At 43.4% G+C, this 27925-nt stretch overlaps 1 protein-coding gene across 1 annotated transcript; it reads left to right on the plus strand.

The window, feature by feature from the left end:
- Nucleotides 1–252: 252 nt before the first annotated feature.
- On the plus strand, nt 253–27872 carry LOC116667349 (carbohydrate-binding protein AQN-1-like). Its single transcript, XM_032492056.1, has 6 exons — nt 253–298; nt 2703–2732; nt 3794–3929; nt 6188–6363; nt 27288–27417; nt 27869–27872. The coding sequence occupies exons 1-6, from the start codon at nt 253–255 to the stop codon at nt 27870–27872; spliced, it is 522 nt and encodes a 173-aa protein (XP_032347947.1).
- The last annotated feature ends 53 nt before the right edge of the window (nt 27873–27925 follow it).

Below are 27925 nucleotides of genomic sequence, written 5' to 3' on the forward strand. Positions count from 1 at the left end.
GGAGGAGAAGAAACTGGCCACGCTTCCCAGTCCAGGTGAGAGAGGACACAGGGAGAGTCTGAGGGAGACGAGTGGTTGACAGCAGGTCCCGCCCTTCCCTCTAGAACCAGGGCTCCCGCGGGGCCCTGAGCTCCTGTAGCGCTGCTGGCCTGGGCCCCGGGGGGAGGGGCGGGGACCAGGTGGCAGCAGCTGTCTATACAGCCTGGGCCCAGGGCCAGGCTCGCTCCTGGGGCTGCTGCCAGGCCTGCTGAGATGAAGCTGTCCCACGCCATCCCTTGGGCCTTGCTGCTCAGTACAGGTAAAGCCTGGCCCCGAGTCCCTGGCTCCTGGGTCCCTCTCTGCTTCCTGTTCACCTTATGGATTCTGTACAGGTGGCTTGTTGCCCACAAAGAGATTCTGCGGGTGATGATCTGCAAGATACTCTCCTCCAATAAGATGCCTTCCTTACCCTCGGCTGGAGGAGGAACACATGGGAATGACCATGACCCGGGCTGAGGCCACCTTGGGATTTTAAAATATTTTGGGGCTCCACTGTCCCTCATTAGACATATGTTTCATGGGCCTGCCTGGCTCCCTGCTTCCCTCCTGCCTTAAGCAAATGCACCCTGGGATGTCCTGCAGGGCAGTGGGGCTCAGATCAATGGGGATGAGGTCAGTCAGACGTGGTTTTGCTGTGGAGGTGTTTTCTGAGGTGTGACTGGGTGGGTGCTGTGGCTTGAGCTGAGTTGGAGGGGTCATCCAAAGGGGACATGGGGGCCCCTAGGGAAGCCCTGCAGAGGATTGGGGTACTCTGCTTCTGTCCCCAAGGATTGAGACATGGTGGCAACACAGGTTTAGGGATGAACAGCAGGAAACAGCAGCCCTCAGCAGGGGCTGAGGGTGTCCTGATGGGAGAGGCACTCACCCTACAGAGGGCTGGGCACTGGGACTGCAGTGAATTCACCAGGGGGACCAGCTCTGATTCCAGATGCTGGGAGGGAAAAAGGCATCCATTTCTTCAGGGAAAACTTCCTCTCTCTCTGTGTCCAGTTCTGTCTTTTTCCTTCTCTTCCTTTTCTGCTCCAGCTCCTCTTTTCATCTCTCCTCACTCTGCTCCTCCTGCCCTCCCCCAATGACTTCTTGCCTGCTTGACTTTGCCCCTCATTCCTCAAGTCAGGGGCTGCCCCATCACTAGCCCCTCCTTTCCTCTCTCCTCTCCTGCAGACAATTGCGGGTCAGTGAGTAGGATCTGTGCGGGGCTGAGCGGAAGGAAAGGGGGAGACAGTCAGGGTGTAGCACAGATCCCCGTCAGCCTCCCTCCCGCCTCCTGTGTCCTCTCTCCCTGGTACAGGCCGGGCACTGTTCTCATGGGAAAGGTTGTGGACAGCTTGTAGGTAGAAATGGGTACATCAGAGCCCTTCCTGCATCTGCTGTTTCTCAAGTGTCTTCAGTTCAAACCATCAGTATGCAAAGGTGATGTGTTTCAAAGTGACATGTCCTACAGTTCTTCAGGGGGGACATTTTCTCTGTGCTTAAGGTCTGGACCAAAGAGCCTGACCAGAGGAGTACCCTACGGATGTGGGTCCAGTCCAGCGACAGCACTTGAAGTGATGAGGGTGTTTTAGTCTTCTGCGCTTGCAGTCCGCTGTCAGGAAAACCTTGATTTTATCTTTCCAAGAAGACTTGATGGGGAAAGTTTCCTTTGTGCCCCCCAATACCAATGCTTCCTCAATGTTCAGGAAGGCCACCTGGAGCTGGACATCCAGTGTCCTGGTTGACATTTATGGTCAAATAGTTTCCAGAGCATATGTTGATTTCTAATTTACTGAGGAAAGAAGTATCATCTAGTTTATGAAATAAAATGAATGTCTTAAAATGCTAACATGGCAGGTAACTTAGTGGAGACCCCCCCCCCCCAACTGCCCTGAGCTGGACACTGAGCCATGTATGTGTGGATTATCCTCAGGACCCAATGAGGCAGATACTATTAAATTCCCATTTTACAGATGAATGGACTGAGGCTTAGGAGAGTAAACAGTTTGCCTAAAGCCATCCGGCTCTCATGCCCACAGATCTATGATCCAGGGCTGCCTGTGCCAATCTGTCACATCAGGAAGATAAGCCACGGGGCAGGTCAGCAGTGGGAGGCCCTGTGATTACAATCGGGGCCCTTGATCCAAGCACCTGACTCAGGTCCCTGAAATAGTGAATTGTCCATAAACGAAGAAGCTTCATTTCTCTTCAGCTGAAAATTGTATTCAGTGTGTTTACTCCAACATCAAATTCATCACGGATCTCATTAAAAAATTATTTGAAATGTTTAGGCTATTTTAGGGTGGCCAACGGTCTTCGTTTATGGGAGAAGTGTTGTTCAGAGCTGAGATGAGAAATTCCCAGGCTCTTTGGACAAATCGGTCACCCTCTTGAGAGCTGAATTTTCCAACTCTGGCTCCAGAGTGGGAATACTGACTTAAACTGAGCAGAAGGGGAGAAACAAGGCCACCAAGCTGAATGAGCTGGTCTTTGAAGACCCTCCCACTGCCCTTCCCCCATGAGACCAGGACTGCCCCCAGGGATGAGGACAGTGACACCGCTCAGCTTGTGCTCAGCCCCATCCCTGGCACTCAGCTCTCTTCACAGGGCTGTGCATTTTCCATTCTCTTCTTTTGACCCATCAGTAACTTCCAGTTTTCAGTTTTCTGCTCTGTTTTGGTGTCTTTCAGCCACGCTGGTTTCAACTGCACGGAACAGCAGTAAGTCAGACAATATTATTTCACCATCCCCCTCCTCACACAGAGACGTGCTTGGACTTAAAGTAAAAATGGCTTCTCCAGAAGGAAATCTTACGGACCAGAAACACCAGTGGCCAAAGGAACATGGTATCTGAATCTAACAGTCTGCTCCAGTCTTAGCAGTCCCTAATTAAGCCTCTCCAGACCTCTGTAGACCCCCTCTCTGTTCTTCCTCTCTACCCACTACTTCCTCCAAATTTAGGAGCAGCCTGACTCGGGAAAGGAGTCACATCTCCCAGAGCGGGTGTCACAGGAGGATGGAGCCTCCTCCAAATGGCTGAGGTCTGGAGGGCTGAGGGGCGCCAGGTCTTCAGGGTCAGAAACAAGAGCATTGAAGGGAGAGGACAGGAGGGCATCACGAGTGGTCGGGTCAGAGGGAAGAAGAGCTGCCTGTGGAGGCAGGACGACTGTAGGTGGACTGTGTTACCCGGTGATATCCGGGTCCCGGTACTGGCTGAGCCCCTTACAAACATGCGCTCATCAGAGCCTGCACCTCCCTGAGGAGAGTGGTGTTTTCACCCTTACTTACAGATGTGGAGCTGAGGTATCACGGAGCAGGTCCTCCCTCCCTGTCACGCTTTACAGTGAGTGGGTTGTCATGTTTTTAGGAGGTCAGGCTTCTTTGGGGCAGGAGAATTGTTTATTTGCTATTTCTCAGGCTTGCATCAAGAAGAGTTCTTCAGGGAGAAAGAAATGAGGTATCTGTGTCCACTTTCTGACCTACATTCTGGTGATACTATTGATTATAAAGAATGATTTGATGAAAAATAGTTAAATTCTTCAATTTCAGTTGTTACTACATATTGCAGTAATGGTATGGGTCCTTCTAAAATTCTTTAAAAAAGAGTGAAACCTGCAAACCACCGTCTTGTGCGTCATCAGACTTGGATGGTGGGTGTTGGGTTGTGGTGTGGAAACTGGGGAGTGAGGATGATGAGCAGTGGTGTGGGGCCCAGGGACGGCACAGGTCCTCGTGGGCCTGGTGCTGCTTCTGGGCACCTGAGCCCTTTCTCCTGTCGTAGGCTCTTCAGGCTGTGGGGGTGTCCTCACAGACCTTTCTGGGAGGATCTCCAGCTATGTCGGGTGGAAAACTGTTTGTGTCTGGACCATCCAGATGAAACCTGCTTATAAAATTGTACTGGCCATTCCATTTATCAAGTGAGTGCTCAGGCTGTCAGTTTTCCCTGCTGATGTGGTTTTATGGGAAAGTGTCCATCTTGGTCTCTTCCAGGTCCCCCTGTACCATCCAGCACACATCTAAACACATTCTGACTCCATTTCACTCCGTGCTGAAAACCCTTCAATGGCCCCCTAGCCTCTGGATAAAGTTCATTCTTTTTAAACGGACTTCAAATCCCTTCCTGATACAGCTGGGACTCCCCTCCCTTCTCATCTCTTCTCTCCTCTGTCCCATCTCTGAGCTGAGCCATCACACACGGAGCTGTGGACCCACCAGACCACTGGGCAGCTCCGAGCCTTTGCTCACACCATCCCCTCTGCCTGGAGTGCATCCTTCCATCTCTTCCAGACTCACCTACCTGCTGCATAGGGGCCTCATTTTGTATTTTATGGTTTCACCTGTGGACAAATTTTCCCATCAGATCTGCAACCCCTATTATGACTCTGTCCACAGGAGAACAGATCTTTCTCTGATTTGTGCCTCATCAACTACCCCATGCAAAACTCCGGGTGGATTTTACAGTATAGCGTCATTCCTGCCCGTATCTGTGTTTGTCCTTCCTGGAATAGAGTCCTTTTTTTTTTTTTTTAAGAAATCCAAATTTTTTGTTGTTGAAGTATAGTCAGTTTACAATGTTGTGTCAATTTCTGGTGTACAGCACAATGTTTCAGTCATACTTTTATGTACATACATTTGTTTTCATATTCTTTTTCATTATAAGTTACTACAAGATATTGGCTCTAGTTGTCTGTGCTGTACAGTATAAACTTGTTTATCTCTTTTATATACAGTCATTAGTATCTGCAAATCTCGAACTCTCAATTTATCCCATTCCAGCCCCTGCGTCTCCTGGTAACCATAAGTTTGTTCTCTATGTCTGTGATTCTGTTTCTGTTTTGTAAATAAGTTCGTTTGTCTTTTTTTTTTTTTTTAAGATTGCATCTATAAGTGATATCATATGGTATTTTTCTTTTTCTTTCTGGCTTAACTTTACTTACAATGACAATCTCCGGGTCCATCAGAGTCTTTTTTTTTTTTAAACTAATGAGTGAATGAATGATTGAAAGAACAAATAAACGGTTGAAAGAGTGGATGAAATGTTAAGTTCCCAGAAGGTATTAACACTGTGGCAATAAGTTACAGCATTTCTATAGCAGATTCATTCTCAAAGATCTTAACAGAGAAGCCACATCTCCAACAATTGCAGACCGAGTGAGACAGCCCAGAGTGGTGGCTGAGATGTGTGTGGTTATCTTGTGAGACTAAGGACCCCTACCCCTCTAAACCCTCCACGGGGTCAGGACTCCCATTAGGTGCAGGAGCATCTCTGTGGGAGGAGGACAACCTAGAAATGCCTGCTTCACAACAGGGCTTAGACTATCTACCCAAACCACACCCCATGGGTGAAGGAGTCAGGTATTTTCTGCATCACCTTTTGTATAAGGGTCAGAAGGATTGATTATTCTGAAATTTTCTCCTTATTATCCCATTGACTTTTTCAAAGATTGATTTTGGATCTAACCTTGTTAACACCAAGGAAGGAATCAGTCTAAGAGCAAGCTAGTATAAAGGGTGCCGAATATGTGTCCTAGTGAGATGTGCCTTCCCTGTCTTGTCTGAACCCAGAGAGGACTGGTCCTCCCTCCTGTGTGGGAGACATGCTGGTGGATGACAGGCTGGGGATCAGGTCTTGATGAAGAGAAGAGACGGGAGCCCTCAGCAGGACTGTGACAACCCAAGGTGCACTTTGCCCACAGGAGGTGGAGATGGACGCCTCTCTCCCCTCTGCTGGTCCTGGAGGCCAAGCCGGGGTTGCGGGGCCACATCTGACAAGGATGCGGAGGGTGAAACAGGAGTGGTATCACACACTCCTGTCAGGGACCCTCACCTGACACAGTGGCTGTTGCCCAAGAAAACATTCCACAGGGTTGTCTCTATTCTGATGCTTAAGGGGCCTGAAGGACAGTGGCTCCTGATCCCAAAGTCCTGCCTGGAATTCCCTGAGCCCTAAAGAGGGCTTCCCAGGACATGAGGAAGTCACCTGCAGCCCAGGTGGAGGGGGTCCTGGGTGACTGTCATCTATTCAGAATAATGACTCTCCTTCCCTGTGGCACCAGGCCTGGAATGTCTCGTGAGCAAAGCTGTATGATTGTGTCCAGGCCCAGGTCGGGGAAGCTGCCTGCAGGAGGGACCACGATTCCAAACACTGATGCCTGCCTTTCCTCTGCCCCAACAGACTCAATTGTAATAAAGAATATTTGGAAATCCAAGACGGACTGCCAGGGGCTAAGAGCTATGGGAAGATCTGTGGAGGTGTAGCCATCAAATATCAATCTTCTTTCAATGTCATGACTGTCAAGTACCGCAGAAAATGCAACCACCCACCACCTTCTCTTGATGTTTATTTCTATGGTGAGCCAGTAGGTAGGTAGGATGGGCCAGGGGCCCCGCTAATGTGCCCTCTCCATTCCGTGCATGGCTGTGTGGCAAGTTGGGCATGTGGCTATTCAGATGAAGGTTGACAGGCTGAATCAAAGTTCTACTTCACCTTCACTGAGTGAGTGAGAGTCAGTGTGACCCAGTGGTCTTCTCCAGAAACATACACTACTTGGATCCCAGCATTTCTGCATCTAAGATACTGGTATTGGGAAGAGCCATATGAAAATGCTTTTACAAATTTTACTTTTTGATTTGACTGTGTCCCATATTCCTCCTAAATATAAAATTTTCCGTTTTTGATCTTATAATCAAACTTTAGGTATTTTTAGTATATATAATTAAAGTGTGTAATACACATAGAATACCATACAGAAAGTATGTATTTAGCATATACGTAGACTTATAGCATGTATATTGATATATAGCAGGTATATATAGATATAGTAGAATGTAAATGTATACTATACTATACAAAATATGTATTTTGTTTGCTCTATAGATATTATGTATGTGTGTATATATATGTGTGTGTGTCTCTATATATATGTGTGTGTGTGTATATGTGTGTGTGTGTGTGTGTGTATTCCAGGGAAGCCAGACACAGTCCTTCAAAATTGTGTATTTTATATCCAATGTTAGCTTATCTTTCCCCCACTCATTAAGTTGAAAAAAATACTTGTTAAATTGACTTAACCAAACTCTATTTAAGCTGCTCTCCATCCCACAGGTCAGTGATTTTTGCCTCAAGCGTAGGGTAAACAAGCATTGCCAATGAGAACAATGTTCTTTGGAGACTCTTCCGGAATCAACTGACCACAAGGAGAGATTTCTCCTGCTCACTTGTCTGATCACACCCGCTGAACTCAACTCATCCAGTCTCCTCTGTCCTTTCCAGCCTTCTGTGTCTTCCCTGCAAGGAAAGAGTGCTTACTCCTGAGCTTTACGTATTTGTCAGTCTTGTAGTTGGATCATTCTGCTTATTGCTATAGCCATTTTGAATAAAGTCTCTTTGCCTGAGTCTGGATTTTATTATTATTATTATCATTATTATTATTATTTTTTTTTAGTTTGCAAAACCTCATTTCACAGGGTTGGAGCTTCAGGCATTAGTGAGATTGGTTGAAACCCCTTCCAAAGGCCTCTAAAATAAGAGGGATTCTCATTTGTCTGAGGCCTGTCTTGGGGCAGGAGGGTTGCCTATCTGCTATTTCCCTTGCCTGCACTAGAAAAACTTCTACAGATACAGACATGGGAGGCTATCCAGGCCTTCTGCTTGACTTTCTGGCCATGTAGTTAATGATAAAAGATTTTTGGTGAGGATGTGTTCCCGCTAGCCAACTATAAATTGTACTACATTACATTCTCTTAAAAAGTTCTGAAAAGAGTAAAAGATAAAAGCCCACATTATTTGTGACATTATCAGACTCAGGTTTCTATGTTGTATTTTATGGAAGAACATGATGTTAGAAGGGTCAGAAAGCATAGCATCCTTCTGAATCACACAACCCCCACAGGACTGGAGAGACCCTGAACTGTTTTCTTTAGAGAGCTGGTGGTTTGGGGGTCTCTTTGCAAACACTGGGAGGGTCATCAACTCCCTTTGGAAAAACACTGCCAATGTCTGGATCATCCTGAAGAGAATAACTCAGAACGTCATGATGGGATTTTTCTTTTCCAAAATGAATGTTGAGGGTATCTTTGCTGATGTTGTTGTAGATTCTAAGAAAGATTCCATCTTGGTCTCTTCCACTTCACCCTCCACCCTCTGGCACAGGCATTTAAACAGAGTCTGATTCCTTTTTCACGCTTCTTGAAAGCCCTTCTATGGATCCAACTATTTGACGTTCTAGACAAAGTAAAACATGATGACACTAAAAAGGTCAGTGGTTGCTATGGGTTGGGAGAAGTGATGAATACCTGGAGCACAGAAGATTTTTAAGGTTGTGGAAATATTCTGTGTGACATTTTCAGGATGAACATATGTTATTAGACTTTTGTCCAAACCCATAATAAGTTCAACACTAAGAGTGAACCCTAATGTAAACAGTGGACTTCAGGTGATTATGATGTTTCAGTTTAGATTTATCAGTTGTAACAAATGCACCTTTCTGGTGAGTGATGGTGATGCATGTGGGGGCATGAAATATGTATGAGATATGTGGCAAATTTCTGTACCTCCCTCTCGGTTTTGCTCTGAACCTGAAACAGCTTTAAAAAATAGTCTCAGGAAAACAAGGGTAATAAGAAAGATTTATTTAAAAGTAAATGTTTTATTCATTCACTCATTCATTCAATCTTTGATTCAAGAAGTATTTCTTGTTTACCTAAAAAGTGGAATTAGTAATTCAAAGATTTTGGCCTTAAAAAAGCATAGTTCCTGACAGTTTTATAAGGAAATATAACTTTCAACAAAGTGGGTATAGAGGGATTCTACCTCAACACCTCAGCATAATAAAGGTCATCAGTTAACATCATACTCAGTAGTGGTAAGCTGACAGTATTTCCTCTAAGGGCAGAACAGGGCAAGGATGCCCACTCTCACCACTTTTATTCAGCATAGTTTTAGAATTTTTAGCCATCACAATCAGATAAGAAAAAGAAATAAAAGGAAACCAAATTGGAAAGGAAGAAGTAAAACTGCCACTATACATGACATGATAGTATGCATAGAAAATCTTAAAGATACAACTCAACACTGACTAGAGCTCATCAATGAATTTGCTAAAGTTTCAGGATACAAAGTTCATTATACATAAATCTGTTGCATTCTATATTCTAAGAACAAACTATCAGAGAGAGAAATTGAGAAAACAATCCCATTCACAATCACATGAAAAAAAGTAAAATACCTAGGAATATACCTAAGACAGTAAAAGACTTGTACTCAAAAAACTATAACACTTCAATGAAATAAATGGAAGATGACACAAAGAGATCGACAGATATACCATCTTCATGGATTGGAAGAATTAATATTGTTAAAATGACTGTAATACCCAAGGCAATCTACAGAATCAGTGAAATCCCTATCAAATAACCAGGGCATTTTCCACAGAAGTAGAACAAATAATTTTATAATTTGCATTGAAACAAAAAGATCCTGAATTGAGAAAGTATTCTTAAGAAAAAAAAAAAAAAAAAGCAGAACTGGAGTAATCACATTCCTTAGCTTCAGATTATACTACAAAGCTATAGTAATCAAAACAGTATAGGACTGGCACACACCAAAAAACATAGATAAATGGAACAGAATAGTGAGCCCAGAAATAACTGACACACTTATGGTCAATTAATCTACAACAAAGGAGGCAAGAATATACAATGGAGAAAAGACAGTCTCTTCAATAAGTGCTGCTGGGAAAGCTGGATGTAAAAGAATAAAATTAGAACATTCACTATCATCAAAAACAAAAGTAAATTCAAAATGGATTAAAGACCTAAATGTAATACTAGAAACCGTGAAGAAATGGTGAACATTCTTTGACACAAATCCTAGCAATACTTTTTGGATCTGTCTCCCAAATCAAAGATATAAAAGCAAAAAATTAACATGTACACACTACTATAAAATAAACAACATGGGCTCACTGTATAGCACAGGGAACTAAGTTCAATATTTTGTAACAACCTATAATGGAAAAGAATTTGAAAATTATATATATTTTATATATTTATTTAATTGAATCACTTTACTATACCCCTGAAACTAACACAAAATTGTAAATTTATTATACTTACATTAAAATGGCTAAAAAAACTTAGGACACATAATTAAACTTAAAATCCTTTACACAGGAGAAGAAACCATCAACAAAGCAAAAAGGCAATCTATTGAAGGGGAGAAAATATTTGCAATGATATGACCATCAGTCATTAACATCCAAAATATATAAACAACTCATTTAACTCAATATCAAAAACAAACCACCTAATTAAAAAATGGGAAAAGATCTGAATAGACATTTTCTCAAAGAAGACATACAGATGGCCAACAAGCACATGAAAAGATGTTCAACATTGTTTAACTATCAAAGGAATGGAAATTAACACCACAAAGTGATATCACCTCATACATTTCAGAATGGCTATCATAAAAAGACAACAAATGACAAATGTTGGCAAAGATGTGGAGAAAAGGAAACCCTCTTACATTGTTGGGAATGTAAATTGATGCAGCTATTATGAGAAATAGTACGAAGGTATTTCTAAAAATAGAACTACCATATGGCCCAGCATTCATCTCCTGGATATTATTCCAGCTAAAAACCCACATAAAAACACTAAAGAAGGAGATACATGAACTCCAGCATTCATAGCAGCATTATTTACAATTGCCAAGATATGGAAGCAAAATGTATCCATCAACAGATGAATAAAGAAGACGTGATTATATGTATATATACACAATGGAATACTACTCAGCCATAAAAAAGAATAAATATTTGTCATTTGCAACAACATGGATGCACTAGCAGGTTATTATGCTAAGTGAAATAAGTCAGGCAGAAAAAGACAAATACTATATAATATCTTTTATATGTGAAATCTAAAACCTAAAACTAACTAGTGAATATAACAAAAAAGAAATAGACTAAGAGATAAAGAGAACAGTTACCAGTGAGAAGAGAGAAGGAGATAGGGGAATTAAGAGGTACAAACTATTATGTATAAATAAATAAACCACAAGGATATATAATATAACATGGGGAATGTAGTCAACATTTCGTAGGAACTATAAATGGACTATCACCTTTAAAAATTGTGAACCACTATGTTGTGAAATTTATATAATATTATACATCAACTATACCTTGATTTTTTAAAAAAAGAATGATATCTTGTCATTTTCGACAACGTGGATGAACCTAGAGGGTATTATGCTAATGAAATAAGACAGAGAAAGACAAATACTGTATGCTTTTTCTTACATATGGAATCTAAAAACAAAAAAATGAACAAACATAAAACAGGCACAGAGTTATAAGTACAGAAAGCAAACAGGTGGTTGCCAGAGAGGGGAGAGGTAGGGGGAGGAAAGAAAAAGGTGAGGAAGAGTAAGATTTACAAACTTCAGTTACAAAATAAATGAGTCAAGGGGATGGAGTTTACAGTGTAGGAACACAATCAATAATTATGTAATAACTTTCAATGGTGGCACTGTAACTAGGCTTATCATAGGGCATTTTGACATGTATAGAAATACCGAATCACTATATTGCATACTAGAAGCTAACATAGTATTGTAGGTTAATTATAATTCAAAACCAAACTCATTGAAAAGGAAATCAGATTAATGGTTACCATAGGTGATGGGTATGGAGGAGGGGAATTGGATAATTGGAATCCGAAAGTTCAAACTCCCAGATTTAAGATGAATATGAACTAGGGATGTAATGAACAACATGATAAATATAATCAACACTGCTCTGTGTTACATATGAAAGTTGTTAAGAGAGTAATTCCCAAGAGTTCTCATCACATGTTAAAAAGAACTTTTTTTCCTATTTACTTTAGTTCTCTATGTGAGATGATGAATGTTCACCAGACTTACCATGATCATCATTCCATGATGCATGTAAGGTAAATCATATGCTGTACATCTTAAATTCATGCAGTACTCTAGGTCAATTATACCTTAATAAAAACGGAGAAAAAAGTAATATAGTGGTCTTATAATCAATATGATGACAGAGGCCTTGAAAAGTATCCATTGAGTGAACATAAAGATTTCTACTCCAAAAGACCATAGTTGCAGACAATTTTACAAGGAAACATCACTGTCTTCAATCATCTTAATCTTATTCAAAATACTACAAATTTACAATAATCTGATGTAACTATGATCTGATATGAGTAATGGGTAATGTCAGTATAGGAAAGAAACTTCTGGCAATCTAATTTATGTTTGTTTGATTTGTTTTGGTTTGCAGGGGAGGGGGAGGTAATTAGGTTCATTTATTTATTTATTCTTGGAGGAGGTCCTGGGAATCGAACCCAGGACCATGTGCATGTTAAGCATGTGCTCTACTACTTGAGCTATACCCTCCTCCTTAATTTATGAACATAGATGCAAACACAAGATAAAATAAAATAGACTATGATAGAATTTTAGCAAATTGAATTTAGTAGTATAAAATATTCATAAAAAGTAATGATTTATCATAAGGAAGAAAGACAACTCAAATTAGAAAATCTATTAATATAATTTCTCAGATTAATAGAATAAAACTAATATCCACATTAATACCTCAAAAGATACAGAAAAAAGATCAAGAAAATGCAATTGCTATTAATGCTATAAACAAACTCTTAGAAACTACTCGCTGAAGAAAACAAGCTTAATGTCACAAAGCTCAACTATAAAAAAAAAACTCAGGCAAACATCTAACTTACAGTTGAAACTTCAAAAGCAATTCCATGGAAGTTTTAAGAGCAAGAAAGAATGGCTATCATCACCTTTAGTCAACATTGTATTCAGGGTTTAACAATTTTAGCCTTTTCTCCACAAAAGATCAGAGCCAGAGCAGTTCTGCTCAGCGTGTGGGGCTCAAACGGAAGACAGTTCTTATTCTGCTAAGACTCTACAAAATTTTAGAAGGACTTTCTGTCCCAGAATTCATCGGATGTTGAAGAAGTAAGGATGTTTTGCGCTGCATGTGACTGAAAACCCGTCTCAAATGCCTTAAACATCAAGGCCAGGGGATGACCCTGCGGCTGGGAGAGTGCACGCTTTGGGGGTGAAGGTGCCCGGTGGCTCTGGACTGGCATCCCCGCCATCCTCTTGCTCTGCCTCCCTTGTGAGCTGGCTTCACTCTCAGCTGGTAGGAAGCAGAGAGCAGACATGTCCCCGCTCCCCTGCAGCCAGACCTTTCCTTCACTTCACTGGCCCGTTTGGGGGACATGCTCCTCCCTGCACCATCACTGAGCAGGACAGGGAGCCTCCTGGTGGCGCTCACACCACCTCCTCCACCACTGAGGCCAGTTCTCAGAGCTGGGTCTGGGCTCAGCTTCTCCCAAGGCCCATGGGACAGGCAGGCGGGAACAGAAACTGAATGAAATTGTGGTTCTCTGTCAACACGGAGGGAATCCATGCTGGGGGCAGCTTACATACTGCCCAACACACCCTTCAACACTTCCATGAGAGTAAGAGCCTGGTGCTGGGGAGGAGAGGACACCCATCCAGGGGATGGTGCAGAGAGAGAGTGGCTGGGAAGCTCTGACGGGGTGGAGGACACTCAGGGGCAAAGTGGAGACAACTGCTGCATCTCACGGAGGAGAGGAAGGAGGGGCAGGGGCCGTGCACAGGGAGGAGCCTAGAAGGGGAGAAACCGGGCTGGTTCAGGGCCCTCAGAAACTAGTGTGACATTTGGGGACAAACATCTGAGGGACACAAAAACCTTAAAATCTGCTGTTGACCTATAGGTATCCCCCAGAGGATGTTGTGACTTTAGGAACCTAGGACTTTGATTCCTGAGTGTCCCCTGGCAAAAGGACTGTGCTTGCTTTTTCTCCCCAGGCGGCCACAGCCCTGCTTGGACGCTGCTGGGAGGAGCGGGCCTGACACGCTGGAGCTGCAGGCAGGCTCCTTGGGCTGGGATGGAGGATGAGGAGCTGCCTTCTCCCCGTGGTTCCCCTGTTTGCTCCATCTGGACATTCACCCAACTGGGGAGACCCTTTGTCCTCCCTACAGACCAGGGCCAGGGAGTGTTTTGAGGGTAAGGGACTGTAAGGAGTATCTTGCAAAGATTAGGAAAGGGAGATTCTAGACTGGAGAACTGTGAGGTAATATTGCATTTTATATCGGTATTCACTAGGAGCTTAACCACTGAAGCAGAATTAGCATTATATTCAGAGAGAGAAAACTTCCCTGTTTGCTTCCTCCTCCATTTATCAGCCAGGAGAGGTCTGAGTGACCAGATGGCTCAAGCAGTTTCCCTGTGCTGTACCTGATGTAGAAATTCCTTCACATTGTGAACCCATTAGGGCCTCTGCAATAGAGATATGGGTTGGAAAGTACAGGGAGTCTTCTACAAACCATGAAGAAAGACGAACGATGCAATAGTAATAGAAAATTTGCCAAAAGATTTGGATTAACAGGGATTTAAAAAAAAAAGAGCTATAGTTGGACTAGAAACATAGGAAAAGAGGCCAAACCCTCAGGCAACTGGAGAAATGCCCATTTAAAAAAAAAGATAATATTTGGGCATATTTTATGTCTATTTTATTTTATTTTATTTTTTATTGAAGTATATAGTCAGTTTGCAATGTTGTGTGAATTTCTGATGTACAGTGTAGTTTCAGTCATGCATATACATACATATATTCATTATCATATTCTTTTCCATTCTAGGTTACTGCAAGGTTACTACAAGATATTGAATATAGTTCCCTGTGCTATACAGTATAAACTTGTTGTTTATCTATTTTATATATAGTAGTTAGTATCTGCAAATCACGAACTCCCAATTTTTCCCTTCCCACTCTCTTTCCCCCCTGGTAACTGTAAGTGTTTTCTTTGTTGTGAGTCTGTTTCTGTTTTGTAAATAAGTTCATCTGTGTCTTTTAGATTCCACACATAAGTGATATCATACGGTCTTTTTCTTTCTTTTTCTGGCTTACTTCACTTAGAATAATGATCTCTAGGTCCATCCATGTTGCAGCAAATGGCATTATTTTAGTCTTTTTTTTTTTTTTATAGCTGTGTGTATGTATATACATACATGTATAGCACAACTTTTTTATCCACTCCTCTGTTGATGAACATTTAGGTTGTTTCCGTGTCTTGGCTGTTGTAAATAGTGCTGCTGTGAACATTGGGGTGCATTTGTCTTTTCTAATTATAGTTTTCTCCAGATCTATGCCCAGGAGTGGAATTACTGGATATTACGGTAAGTCTATTTTTAGTTTTTTAAGGAATCTCCATCCTGTCCTCCATAGTGGTTACACTAATTTACATTCTCACCAACAGTAGGAGAGCTCCTTTTTCTCTTCACCTTTCCAGCATTTATTATTTGTAGACTTTTTTTTTGTAGACTTTTAAATGATGGCCATTTTGACTGGTGTGAGGTGATACCTTACTGTCATTTTGATTTTTAGTGATAGTTTTTTAGTTTTGATAATTAGTGATATTGAGCATTTTTTTTCATATGTGTGTTGTATTTGTCGTCAATGGAGAATTGATTGCTCAGGTCTTCTGCCCATTTTTAGATTGGGTTGTTTGTTTTTTTGTTTCTAAGTTGTGTGAGCTGTTGTATATTCTGGAGATTAAGCTCTTGTCAGTTGCATTGTTTGCAAATATTTTTCCCCATATGTTGTCTTTTTGTTTTGTTTATAGTTTCCTTTGCTGTGCAAAAGCTTGTAAGTTTAATTAGGTCCAATTTGTTTATTTTTGCTTTTATTTCTATCGCCCTAGGAGAACATTGCTAAGATTTAAGTCAGAGAATGTTTTGCCTATGTTTGCTTCCAGGACGTTTATAGTGCCTTGTTTAAGTCTTTAAGAAATTTTGAGTTTATTTTGGTGTACGGTATGGAGTGTTCTAACGTCACTGATTTACATGTGGTTGTCCAGTTTTCTCACCACTTGCTGAAGAGACTGTATTTCGAGCATTTTTAATCACCAACATTTTTTGAAAGATTTGGTAAAATTCAGAGTTTTTTAATGTGAGAAAAATGGGCACTCATGTTGTCCTGGTTGGTGTGAAATTGGTAATGCTTCTTGGGAAGCAGTTGGGCTGCTGTTCCTCTTTATGGCTCAATGACTTCTGCTGTGTGGACAGATTTCATTTTATTTATCCGTTCACCAGTGGATGGACGTTTGGGTTTTTTCCATTCTTTGTCTCTACATAAATAGTGCTACTGTGAATATTTATTTACAAGTATCTATGTGGACAAAAGTTTTCATTTCCTTGGGTAAATACCTAGTGGAATGCTGGGCCGTATGGAAACTCTTATAAAATGTGTTGAGAACCTACCAGACTATTTCCACAGGCAGTTCTGCTGGGTTCTTACAAGTGTGACACTCTGTGGCCTGAGCCTTGTGGGCTTGATATTATAGATAGAGCAAAAGCATATACATGTACAGGTGTCATCCTTGTAAACGTGCCCACACGCGGGCTGATATGTACCACAGCTGCCCCCTCAGTTCTCTCACTCAGAGCAGACGGGGGCTGTTTATGTGCTTTTGCCCCGAGTGACACAGGAGGGCTCCCAGAGACACCAGGCAGCCAGGAGGTCAGACCTCATCCTGGTTCTGTCACTGTCACCCTGTGACGTGGGCCTGTCCCTTGGTCTCTGGGTCCCCGTTCCTCCCCTGTCCAAGCTGTTGTGAGGCTTACGCAGGTTCATAGATGTGGAAGTGCTGGACCTTAACCCCAGGCGGGAGGGTCCCCAAACAGGAGGGCCCGGTGGCCTGTGGCCAACTTGTCACCCTTCACCCAGGACCACAGACAGAGGAGAGGAGGAGAAGAAACTGGCCACACTTCCCAGTCCAGGTGAGAGAGGACACAGGGAGAGTCTGAGGGAGACGAGTGGTGACAGCAGGTCCCGCCCTTCCCTCTAGAACCAGGGCTCCCGCGGGGCCCTGAGCTCCTGCAGCGCTGCTGGCCTGGGCCCCAGGGGGAGGGGCGGGGACCAGGTGGCAGCAGCTGTCTATATAGCCTGGGCCCAGGGCCAGGCTCGCTCCTGAGGCTGCTGCCAGGCCTGCTGAGATGAAGCTGTCCCGCGCCATCCCTTGGGCCTTGCTGCTCAGTACAGGTAAAGCCTGGCCCCGAGTCCCTGGGTCCTGGGCCCCTCTCTGCTTCCTGTCCAGCCTAGGGATTCTGTACAGGTGGCCTGTTACAGACAAGAAACTCTGGGGGTGACTGTCTTCTAGATACTCCCCTCCAATCAACTGTTTCCCTCACCCTGGGTTGGAGGTGGAGGAGTCAAATGAGAATGACTGGGACCCTGCACTGAGGCCACCTTGATTGTTAAACATTTCTGTTCTCTACTCCCCCTGTTTGACGTGTGATCCATGGGCCTCCCTGCCTCCCTGCTTCCCTCCGGCCTTAAGCAAACGCACCCTGGGATGTCCTGCGGGGCAGCGGGGTGCAGATCAGACGAGAATGAGGTCAATCAGACGTGGCTTTGCTGTGGAGGTGTTTTCTGAGGTGTGACTGGGTGTGTGCCGGAGAGGGGACCCTGGCTTGAACTGAGTTGGAGGGATCAACAAAGGGGGACACGGGGGCCCCTGGAGAAGCCCCACAGCAGATGGGGTCTCTCTGCCTCTGTCCCCAGGGGCTGAAACGTGGCGGCAACACAGGTTCAGGAATGAACAGCAGGAAACAGCAGCTCCCAGTAGGGACTGAGGGTGTCCTGATGGGAGAGGCACTCGCCCTACAGAGGGCTGGGCACTGGGACTGCAGTGAATTCAGCAGTGAGACCAGCTCTGATTCCGGATGCTGGGAGGGAAAAAGGCACCCATTTCTTCAGGGAAACCCTGATCTTCTCCCTCGTTCTCTCTCTCTGTCCTGTTCTGTCCTTCCTCCTTTTCTCCTCCTCCATTCTTAGTGCCTCTTTTCACCTCTCCACACTTGTCTGCTCTCCTGCCCTCTGTCAGGTGCTTCTTGGCTCCTCACCTTTGCTCCTCACACTTCAGGTCAGGGCTGCCCCACCACCAGACCCTCCCCTCCCCCGCCCTCCTCTCTCCTGCAGACAACTGTGGGCGGTGACTAGGAGCTGTGCATATGGCCAAGTGGAAGGAAAGGGTGAGACAGTCAGGGTGTGAGCACAGATCCCCATCAGCCTCCCTCCTGGGCCCCTGGTCCTCTCTCCCTGGCACAGGATGGACGCTGTTCTCACGGGAAAGTTTGTGGACAGCTTGTAGGTAGAAATGGGTACATCACAGCCCTTCCTGCATCTGCTGTTTCTCAAGTGTCTTCTGTTCAAATCATCAATACACGAAGGTGACATGTCCCAAACTCTTTCAAGGACAGCATGTTCTCTGTGTTTAAAGCCTGGACCAAAGAATCTAACCAGAGGGGTTCCCTGTAGATGTGGGCCAGTCCAGAGATGACACTGGAACTGAGGGGGATGTTTTAGGGTTCTGCACTTGAGGCCTGCTTTCAGGCAAACCTGAATTTATATTTTCCAGAGCATTGGTGATGAGCACCCCAGTATGGGGAGCTTTCCTCTGTGCCTTCCAAAACCAATGCTTCCTCAGTTTTCAGGAAGGCCACCTGCAGTTGGACAGCCAGTGTCCTTGTTGCCATTTGTGGTCAAATAGTTTCCAGAGCAATTGTTGATTTCCATTTTGGGGGGAAAGAGATATCATGTAGTTTGTGAAATAAAAGGAAGATCTTAAAATGTTGACAGTGGCAGGAACTGAATGGAGAGACACCCCCCCCCCCATCCTGGGCCCTGAGCCATGTATGTGTGGATTATCCTCCAGAACACAAAAGGATAGTGATCATCAGATTCCCGTTTTACAGATGAATGAACTGAGGTTTAGGGAGAGTAAATAATTTGCCCAAAGCTATCCAACTCTCATGCCCACAGGGCTGTGACTGGGTCATCTGTACCTATCTGGGACATCAGGAAGATAAGCCATGGGGCAGGTCAACCCTGGGAGGCCCTGTGATTACATCAGGGCCCTTGATCCAAGCACCTGACTCAGGTCCCTGATAGAGAGAAACTTCCATAAATTAAGATGGCTCGTTTCTCCCCAGTTATGAATTCTATTCATATGTTTTCTCCAACATCAAATTCATCATGGGTCTCATTAAAGAATGTACAAGAAATGTTCAGGTCATAGTAAGGTGACCAACTGTCTTGGTTTGGCCAGGACTCAAAGGTTTCCTGGGTAATTCAGCGCTGGGACCAGAAATTCCCAGGCTAACTGGACAGTCAGCCACCCTCCTGAAAACTGACTTTTGCAACTATTGGCTTACACTGAACAGAAGGGGAGAAACAAGGCCACCAAGCTGAATGAGCTGGTCTTTGAAGACCCTACCACTGCCCTTCCCCCATGTGACCAGGACTGCCCCCAGGGATGAGGACAGTGACACTGCTCAGCTTGTGCTCAGCCCCATCCTTGGCACTCAGCTCTCTTCACAGGGCTGTGCATTTTCCATTCTCTTACAGTAACTTCCAGTTTTCAGTATTGTTGTTCTGTTTTGGTGTCTTTCAGCCATGCTGGTTTCACCTATATTCAGTAAAGGTAAGTCAGACAGTATCATTTCACCATTTCCCCTCCTCACACAGAGACGTGCTTGGAGTTGAAGTAAAAATGGCTTCTCCAGAAGGAAATCTTAGGGACCAGGAACACCACTGGCCAAAGGAACATGGTATCTGAATCTAGCAGTCTGCTCAAGTCTTCACAGTCCCTAATTAAGCCTCTCCAGACCTCTGAAGACCCCGACTCTGTCCCTCCTCTCCACCCCACCACCTCCTCCAAACTCAGGAGCAGCCTGACTCGGGAAAGGAGAAAGAGGTCACATCTCCCAGATCGGGCGTCACAGGAGGATGGCTGGAGTCTGGAGAGCTGAGGGGCGTCAGGTCTTCAGTGTCAGAAACAAGAGCATTGAAGGGCAAGGGCAGGAGGGCATCATGAGTGGTCGGGTCAGAGGGAAGAAGAGCTGCCTGTGGAGGCAGGACGACTGTAGGTGGACTGTGTTGCCCAGTGATGTCCGGGTCCCGGTACTGGCTGAGCCCCTTACAAACATGCGCTCGTCAGAGCCTGCACCTCCCTGAGGAGAGTGATGTTGTCAGCCCCACTTACAGATGTGGAGCCTGAGATCACGGCAGGTCTTTACAATGAGTGGGTTGTCATGTTTTTAGGAGGTCAGGCTTCTTTGGGGCAGGAGAACTGTTTATTTGCTATTTCTCAGGCTTGCGTCAGGAAGAGTTCTTCAGGGAAATGAGGTATCTCTGTCCACTTTGTGACCTCCATTCTGGTGATACTGTTGATTATAAAGAATGATTTGGTGAAAAATAGTTAAATTCTTCAATTTTAGTTGTTACTACTTATTGTAGGAATGGTATGGGTCCTTCTAAAATTCTTAAAAGAGTGAAACCTAAAAACCACCGTCTTGTGCGTCATCAGACTTGGATGGTGGGTGTTGGGTTGTGGTGCGGAAACTGGAGAGTGAGGATGATGAGCTGGGGTGCGGGGCCCAGGGACGGCACAGGTCCTCGTGGGCCTGGTGCTGCTTCTGGGCACCTGGACTTCTTTCTTCTGTTGTAGAGCCTAGTGACTGTGGAGGTTTACTCACAGACCTTTCTGGAAGGATTTCCACCCCTCCCAAGTTGAAAACTTCTTGTGTCTGGATCATCTGGATGAAAAATTGTTACAAAATTACTCTGGCCATACCGTTTATCAAGTGAGTGCTCAGGGTGTGAATTTTCCCTGCTGATATTGTGGTTTTATGGGAAAGTGTCCATCTTGGTCTCTTCCAGTTCCCCCTGTACCATCCAGCACACATCCTGACTCCATTTCATTCCATGCTGAAAACCCTTCAATGGCCCCCTGGCCTCTGGATAAAGTTCACTCTTTTTAAACAGACTTCAAATCCCTTCCTGATACAGCTGGAACTCCCCTCCCTTCTCATCTCTTCTCCCCTGTGCCCCATCTCTGAGCTGAGCCATCACACACGGAGCTGTGGACCCACCAGACCACTGGGCAGCTCCGAGCCTTTGCCCACACTGCCCTCTGCTTGAAATGCATCCTTCCACCTCTACCCGACTCACCTGCCTGCTGCATATGGTCCCAATTTTGAGTTCATGATTTTACCCAAAGACTAACATTTTCATCACATCTGAAACCCCTTTTCTGACTCTGTCCATAGGAGGACAGATCTTTCTCTGATTCGTGCCACATCCATCATCCCATGGGAGACCATGGGTGGAATTTATAGCATAACATCACTCTTGCTTAAATATGTTTGTCTCTGCTGGAATGGGAGTTTACTTTTTCATGTAATGAGTGAATGAATGAATGAAAGAATGAATAAACAGTTGAAAGAGTGAATGAAATGTAAAGACTCCAGAGGCATTACCAATGTAGCAATGTTATTCCTATAGCATGTTAATCTTCCCAGACTTTAACATAGGAGCAACATTTCCATCAGTTGTGGACCAATCCACACACAGCCCACAATGGTGGCTGAGATGAGTGACTTTATCCTGTGGTTAAGGGCCCTTGCCTCTCCAGAACTTCTGTGTGGCCAGGACCCCCACACAATTTAGTAGCTGTTCTGTGGGATGAAGGCAACCTGGAGATACCTACGTCACTTCTGCATTTAGACCATCTACCCCTACCACACCCCAGGGGTGAAAGAGACAGGCATTTTCTGCATCACCATTTCTATAAGGATCAGAGGGGTGAATTATTCTGAAAAATTTCCCTATTTGACTCCTTTTTTAGTGGTTTGGTTTCTTTAATTTGGAAATTCATAGGAATTGTAGAGATTGGCCATCTATTACAAGATACTGAATACAGTTTCCTGTGCTATACAGTAGGTCCTCATTGTCTGTCAGTTCCATATACAATACATATGCCAATCCCAAACCCCTCGTTAATCCCTACCCTCTGCTTTCCCCTTTGGCAACGCGAGTCTTCTCTCCACGTCTGTGAGTCTATTTCTGCTTTGTAAACAAGGTCATTTGCATCACCTTTTCCGACTCCACACATCAGTGACACTATACAATATCTGTCCCTCTCCGTGTGACCCACCCCACTTAATATGATAAGCTCTAGGTCCATCCATGCTGCTGTAAATGACACTATTTCACTCCTTTTTATGGCTGAGTAATATTCCATAATATGTAGTGTGTGTATATCTATATCTATGTATGTGTGTATATATATATATGCCACAGCTTCTTTATTCAGTCATCTGTTGGTGGACATTTAGGTTGCTTCCATGCCTTGACTATAATATATCATGCCAGTATGAACATTAAGGTACATGCATATTATCTAGTTTGAGTTTTCTCTAGATGTATGCCCATTAGTGGAACGGCAGCATCACATGGCAGCTCTATTTTCAGTTTTTTAAGGAACCTCCCTACTGTTCTCCATAATGGCTATATCAATTTACATTCCCACCAACAGTGTAGGAGTGTTCCTTTTCTCCACACCCTCTCCAACATGTATTTGTAGACTTTGGGATGATGGCCATTCTGACTGGTGTGAAGTGACACCTCACTGTAGTTTTGATTTGCATTTCTCTGATAATTAGTGATACTGAGCATCTTTTCATGTACCTGTTGGCCATCTGTATGTCTTCTTGGAGAAATGTCTATTTAGGTCTTCTGCCCATTTTTTGGATTGGGCTGTTTGTTTTTTTACATTAAGAAGAAATAAATGAAAGACTTAAAACATAGGGAAAAAAATCAATAAACTAAAAGCTGATTCTTTGAAAAGATAAATAAAATTGATAAACCTTTAGCCAGACTCATCAAGATAAAAAGGGAGAGAGAGGGCCCAGATTAATAAGTCAGAAATAAGAAAGGAGAAGTTACAACCAACAACACAGAAATACAAAGCATCGTAAGAGGCTACTATGAGCAACTAACTGCCAACAAAATGGACAACCTAGAAGAAATAGAAAATTTCTTAGAAAGGTACAACCTCCAAAGGCTGAACCAGGAAGAAATAGAAAATATGAACAGACCAATTACTAGTACTGAAATTGAATCAGTAATTTTAAAACTCCCAACAAAGAAAAATCCAGGACCAGATGGCTTCACAGGGGAATTCTACCAAACATTTAGACAGGATCTAACACCTATCTTTCTGAAATTATTACAAAAAAATTGCAGAGCAAGTAACGCTTCCAAACTCATTCTGCAAGGCCTCCATCACCCTGATACCAAAGCCAGCCAAAAGTATCCCCCAAAAAGAAAATTATAGGCCAACATCATTTATGAATATAGATGCAAAAAGCCTCAACAAAATATTAGCAAGCAGATGCCAATAGTACATTAAAAGGGTCATAAACCATGATCAAGTAAGATTTACCTCAGCGATGTAAGGATTTTTTCAATATCAAAAAATCAATCAACAGGATACACCACATTAACAAATTGAATAATAAAAACCATAATATCATCTCAATAGACACAGAAAAAGCTTTTGATAAAAGAAAAACTCTTCAGAAAGTGAGCATAGAAAGAACATACCTGAACATAATAAATGCCATGTATGACAAACCCACAGTGACATCATACTCAGCAGTAAACAGCTGAAGCATTTCCTCTAAAATTAAGACAAAGACAAGGATGCCCTTTTCACCAGTTTTATTCAGTATAGTTTTGGAAGTCCTAGACACAGTACTCAGAGAAAAAATGGAAATAAAAGAAATCCAAATTGGAAAAGAAGAAGTAAAATTGTTACTGTTTGCAGATGGCATCATAGTATACACATAAAATCTTAAAGCAGCTATCAAAAAACTACTAGAGCTCATCAATGAATTCAGTAAATTTGCAGGGTACAAAATTAACATAAAGAAATCTGTTGCATTTCTATATACTAACAATGAAATATCAGAAAGAGAAATTAAGGAAACTCATTTACCATTACATCAAAAAAGAATAAAATACCTAGGAATAAACATACCTAAGGAGGCAAAGGATTTGTACCCAGAAAACAATAAGACACTGATGAAAGAAATTGAAGATGGCACAAACAGATGGAAAGATATATTGTGTTCTTGGATTGGAAGAATCAATATACTTAAAATGACCATACTAACCAAGGCAATCTACAGATACAATGCAATCCCTATCAAATTACCAATTGCATTTTCACAGAACTAGAACGAAAATTTTTTAAATTTGTGTGGAAACACAAAAGACCCCAAATAGCCAAAAACAATCTTGAGAAAGAAGAACAGAGCTGGAGGAAGTATGCTCCCTGACTCCAGACTATACTACAAAGCTACAGTAATCAAAAGAGTATGGTGCTAGGACAAAAACAGACACATAGATCAATGGAACAGGATACAAAGTCCAGAAATAAACCCACATACTTATGGTCAATTAATCTACAACAAAGGAGGCAAGAATATACAATGGAGAAAAGACCATCTCTTCAATAAATGGTGCTGGGAAAACTAGACAGCTACATGTAAAAAAAAAAAGAAGAAGAAGAAGTTAGAACATCTTTGACACCATATACAAAAATAAACTCAAAATGAATTAAAGACCTAAATGTGGGACTGGATACTATAAAACTCTTAGAGGAAAACATAGGCAGAACACTCTTTGACATAAAATGCAACAATAGTTTTTGGATCTGTCTCCTGGAGTAATGAGATAAAAACAAAAATGGGATCTAATTAAACTTAAAAACTTTTTTACAGCAAAGGAAGTTACAAACAAAATGAAAAACCAATCTATAGACTGGGAGAAATATTTGCAAAGGATGCAACTGACAAGGGACTAATTTCCAAAATATTCCTGCTATAGCCCTTATTGACCATTTGGCCTTTTCAAAGACTGATTTTGGATCTGACTGTCATTGGCATCAAGGAAGGAGTCAGTCTGGCTCAGAGCAAACTAGCATAAAGTGTGCCAAGTATGTTTTCTTGGTGATCTATACCTTACTTGCCTTGTTCTAACCCAGAGAGAGTCGAGCCTCCCTCCTGGAGAAATGCTGATGGCTAAGTGAGGTTGAGGGTTGCGAATCAAGTCTTTAAGGGTAGAAGAAAGAGACGGGAGCCCTCAGCAGGACTGTGACAACCCAAGGTGCACTTTGCCCACAGAGGGTGGAGATGGACGCCTCTCTCCCCTCTGCTGGTCCTGGAGACCAAGCTGGGGTTGCGGGGCCCCATCTGACAGGAATGCAGAGGGTGAAACAGGAGTGGTATTACACAGTCCTCTCTGGGCCCCTCACCTGACGCAGTGGTTGTTGCCCAAGAAAACATTCCACAGGGTGTCTCTATTGTGATGCTTAAAGGGCCTGAAGGACAGTGGCTCCTGATCCCAAAGTAGTGCCTGGACTTCCCTGAGCCCTAAAAAGGGCTTCCCGGGACATGAGGAAGTCACCTGCAGCCCAGGTGGAGGGGTCCTGGGTGACTGTCATCTATTCAGAATGATGACTCTCCTTCCCTGTGGGCACCAGGCCTGGTAAGTTTTGAGAGCAAAGCTGTGTGATTGTGTCCAGGCCCTGGCTGGGGAGGCTGCCTGCAGGAGGAGGGACCACGATTCCAAACACTGATGCCTGCCTTTCTCTCTGCCCCAACAGCCTCACCTGTAGTAAAGAGCATGTGGAAGTCCTAGATGGGCCCCCAGGGCCTAACTCCTTTGGGAAGCTCTGTAGAGGTATAGACCTCACCTACCGATCGACTTTCAATGTCATGACCGTCAAGTACAGCAGGAACCCTGATCACCCAGCATCTCCTTTGGATTTATATTTCTATGGGGATGCATAGGTAGGTAGGATGGGGCCCTCTCCTGTCCCTGTATGGCTGTGTGGCAGCGTGGGCATGGGGCTGTCTACATGAGTGTTGAAGTAAGGTTGAATCAAAGTTCTACTTGACCTCCACCTGGTGAGCGAGAGTCAGTGTGACGCAGCGAGCCTCTCCAGAAACATCTACCAGTTCTAGCCCAGCATTTCTGCAGCCCCAGATCGTGGGGTTGGGAAGATTCAATATGAAATTTACCTTACCAATTTTACTTTTACATATGGATTGTGTCCCATATTCCTCTCAAATATAACATTTCCCTTTTTCGGTCTTATTTATAAAACCTTAGGCTTTTTAAATGTATTTATTGTAAATGTGTAATACACATAGTATACTATACTATACAAAATGTATATATTTAGCAGATATGTATAGAGCAGATATCTATGGATATGTATAGGTATATAAAGATATAGGGGATGTATATGTGTGTAGTATACTATATGAAAGGTATATTATGTTTGCTATATATTTATGCATACAAATATACATATATATGTAAACTAGGGCAAAGCAGAAACAGTCCCTCAAAATTGTGTCTTTTATATCATCAGTGATAGCTGAACTTTCCCTTCAACTTGTCAACTGGAAGAAAATTCTTGTTAAATTGACTTAATCAAACTCTATTTTAGCTGCCCTCCATCCCACAGGTTAGTGATTGTTGCCTCAAGCCTAAGGTGTGCAAGCATTGCCAATGAGAACAATCTTCCTTGAAGACTCTTCTGAAATCAGCTGACCATGAGGAGAGACATCTCCTGGTCACCTGTCTGATCACACCTGCTCAACCGATCCATTCTCCTCCATCCTTTCCAGTCTTCTGTCTCTTCCTGCAAAGAAAAATTTCTTACTCCTGAGCTTTAGATACTTGCCAGTCTTGTGGTTGGATGATTCTACTTATTTCTATAATTGTTTTGAATAAAGTCTGTTTACCTGAATCTGGATTTTTTTTCATCTAAAGCCTTCATTTCATAGGTTGGAGCCTCAGGCATTAGTGAGAGTGGCTGAAACCCCTTCTAAAGATCTTTAAAATAAGAGGGATTCTCATTTGCCTGAGGCCCATCTGGAAATCAGACTGCTGTCTATTTGCTATTTCTCTCACCAGCACAAGAAAAATCTCTACAAACACAGAATAGAGATGTTGGCCTGACTTTCTGCTAAAGCTTCTAGCCATGTGGTTGATGATAAACAATATTTGATGAGATGTGTTAAATTTCTTGATTCTCTCTAGCCAACTATAAATTATATCTCATCGGGAATGCTTAAAAAGTTCTGAAAAGAATAAACACAAAGCCCACATTGTGAGATCATCAGACTCAGGATTTCTATGTTGCACTCTATAAGAGGCCGGGATATTAGGAGGATCACAAAACATAATGTCCCCTGAATGACACGACCCCGCAGGCCTGGGAAGACCCTGATCTGCCTCCATGTCGTTTTGTTCTCTTTGGAAAGTTCGGGAAATAGAGGGTGTCTTCACAGACTTTGGGCAGGGTCATCGACTCCTCAGGAACGAGGCTACCTCCGTCTGGACCATGCTGATGAAGCCAACTCAGGATGTCACGCTGGGATCTCCTTCTCTCAAGTGAGTTCTCTGGAGGTGGATTTTCTTTGCTGATGGTGAAGATTCTAGGAAAGATTCCATCCTGGTCTGTCCCAGTTCACCCTCTACCATCCAGCACCGGCATCTAAAACACAGTCAGACTCCGTATCCACTTCCTGCTGAAAGCCCTTCTATGCATCCCTGCCTCCAGGATAAAGTTTTATTTTTTAACTAAAATCTTTCCTGATCTGCTTCCCTCCCTTCTAACTTCTTCTGCCCTCTGCCCCTTCTCATTGATAAACCACCACACACTGAGCTGTGGACCCTGCAGACGTTGTGCAGCTCCGTGCCTGTGCTCGCACTGTCCCCTCTGCCAGGAATGCATCGTTCCAGCCCTTCCAGACTCACCTGTCCACCCCGAGGGTCCCCTGTTACATATGATGGTTCAGGTGAAGGGTTACCTCTACCTTAACATCCTCCTGACCCCTCCCAGGTGAGCAGATCTCTCTCCTTTTCCCCATCACTTACCTTGTGTAAATCTCTAAGTTGT

The sequence above is a fragment of the Camelus ferus genome, chromosome 11 (genome assembly GCF_009834535.1).
Source record: "Camelus ferus isolate YT-003-E chromosome 11, BCGSAC_Cfer_1.0, whole genome shotgun sequence".
Lineage (NCBI taxonomy): Eukaryota > Metazoa > Chordata > Mammalia > Artiodactyla > Camelidae > Camelus > Camelus ferus.

Excerpts from the sequence above, each read along its gene's own strand:
- LOC116667349 (XM_032492056.1), top strand. The coding sequence starts at position 253 with ATGAAGCTGTCCCACGCCATCCCTTGGGCCTTGCTGCTCAGTACAG. Across the intron at positions 299-2,702 it reads GGCCTTGCTGCTCAGTACAG|CCACGCTGGTTTCAACTGCA; the intron begins GTAAAGCCTGGC and ends GGTGTCTTTCAG. Across the intron at positions 6,364-27,287 it reads TCTTGATGTTTATTTCTATG|TTCGGGAAATAGAGGGTGTC; the intron begins GTGAGCCAGTAG and ends CTCTTTGGAAAG.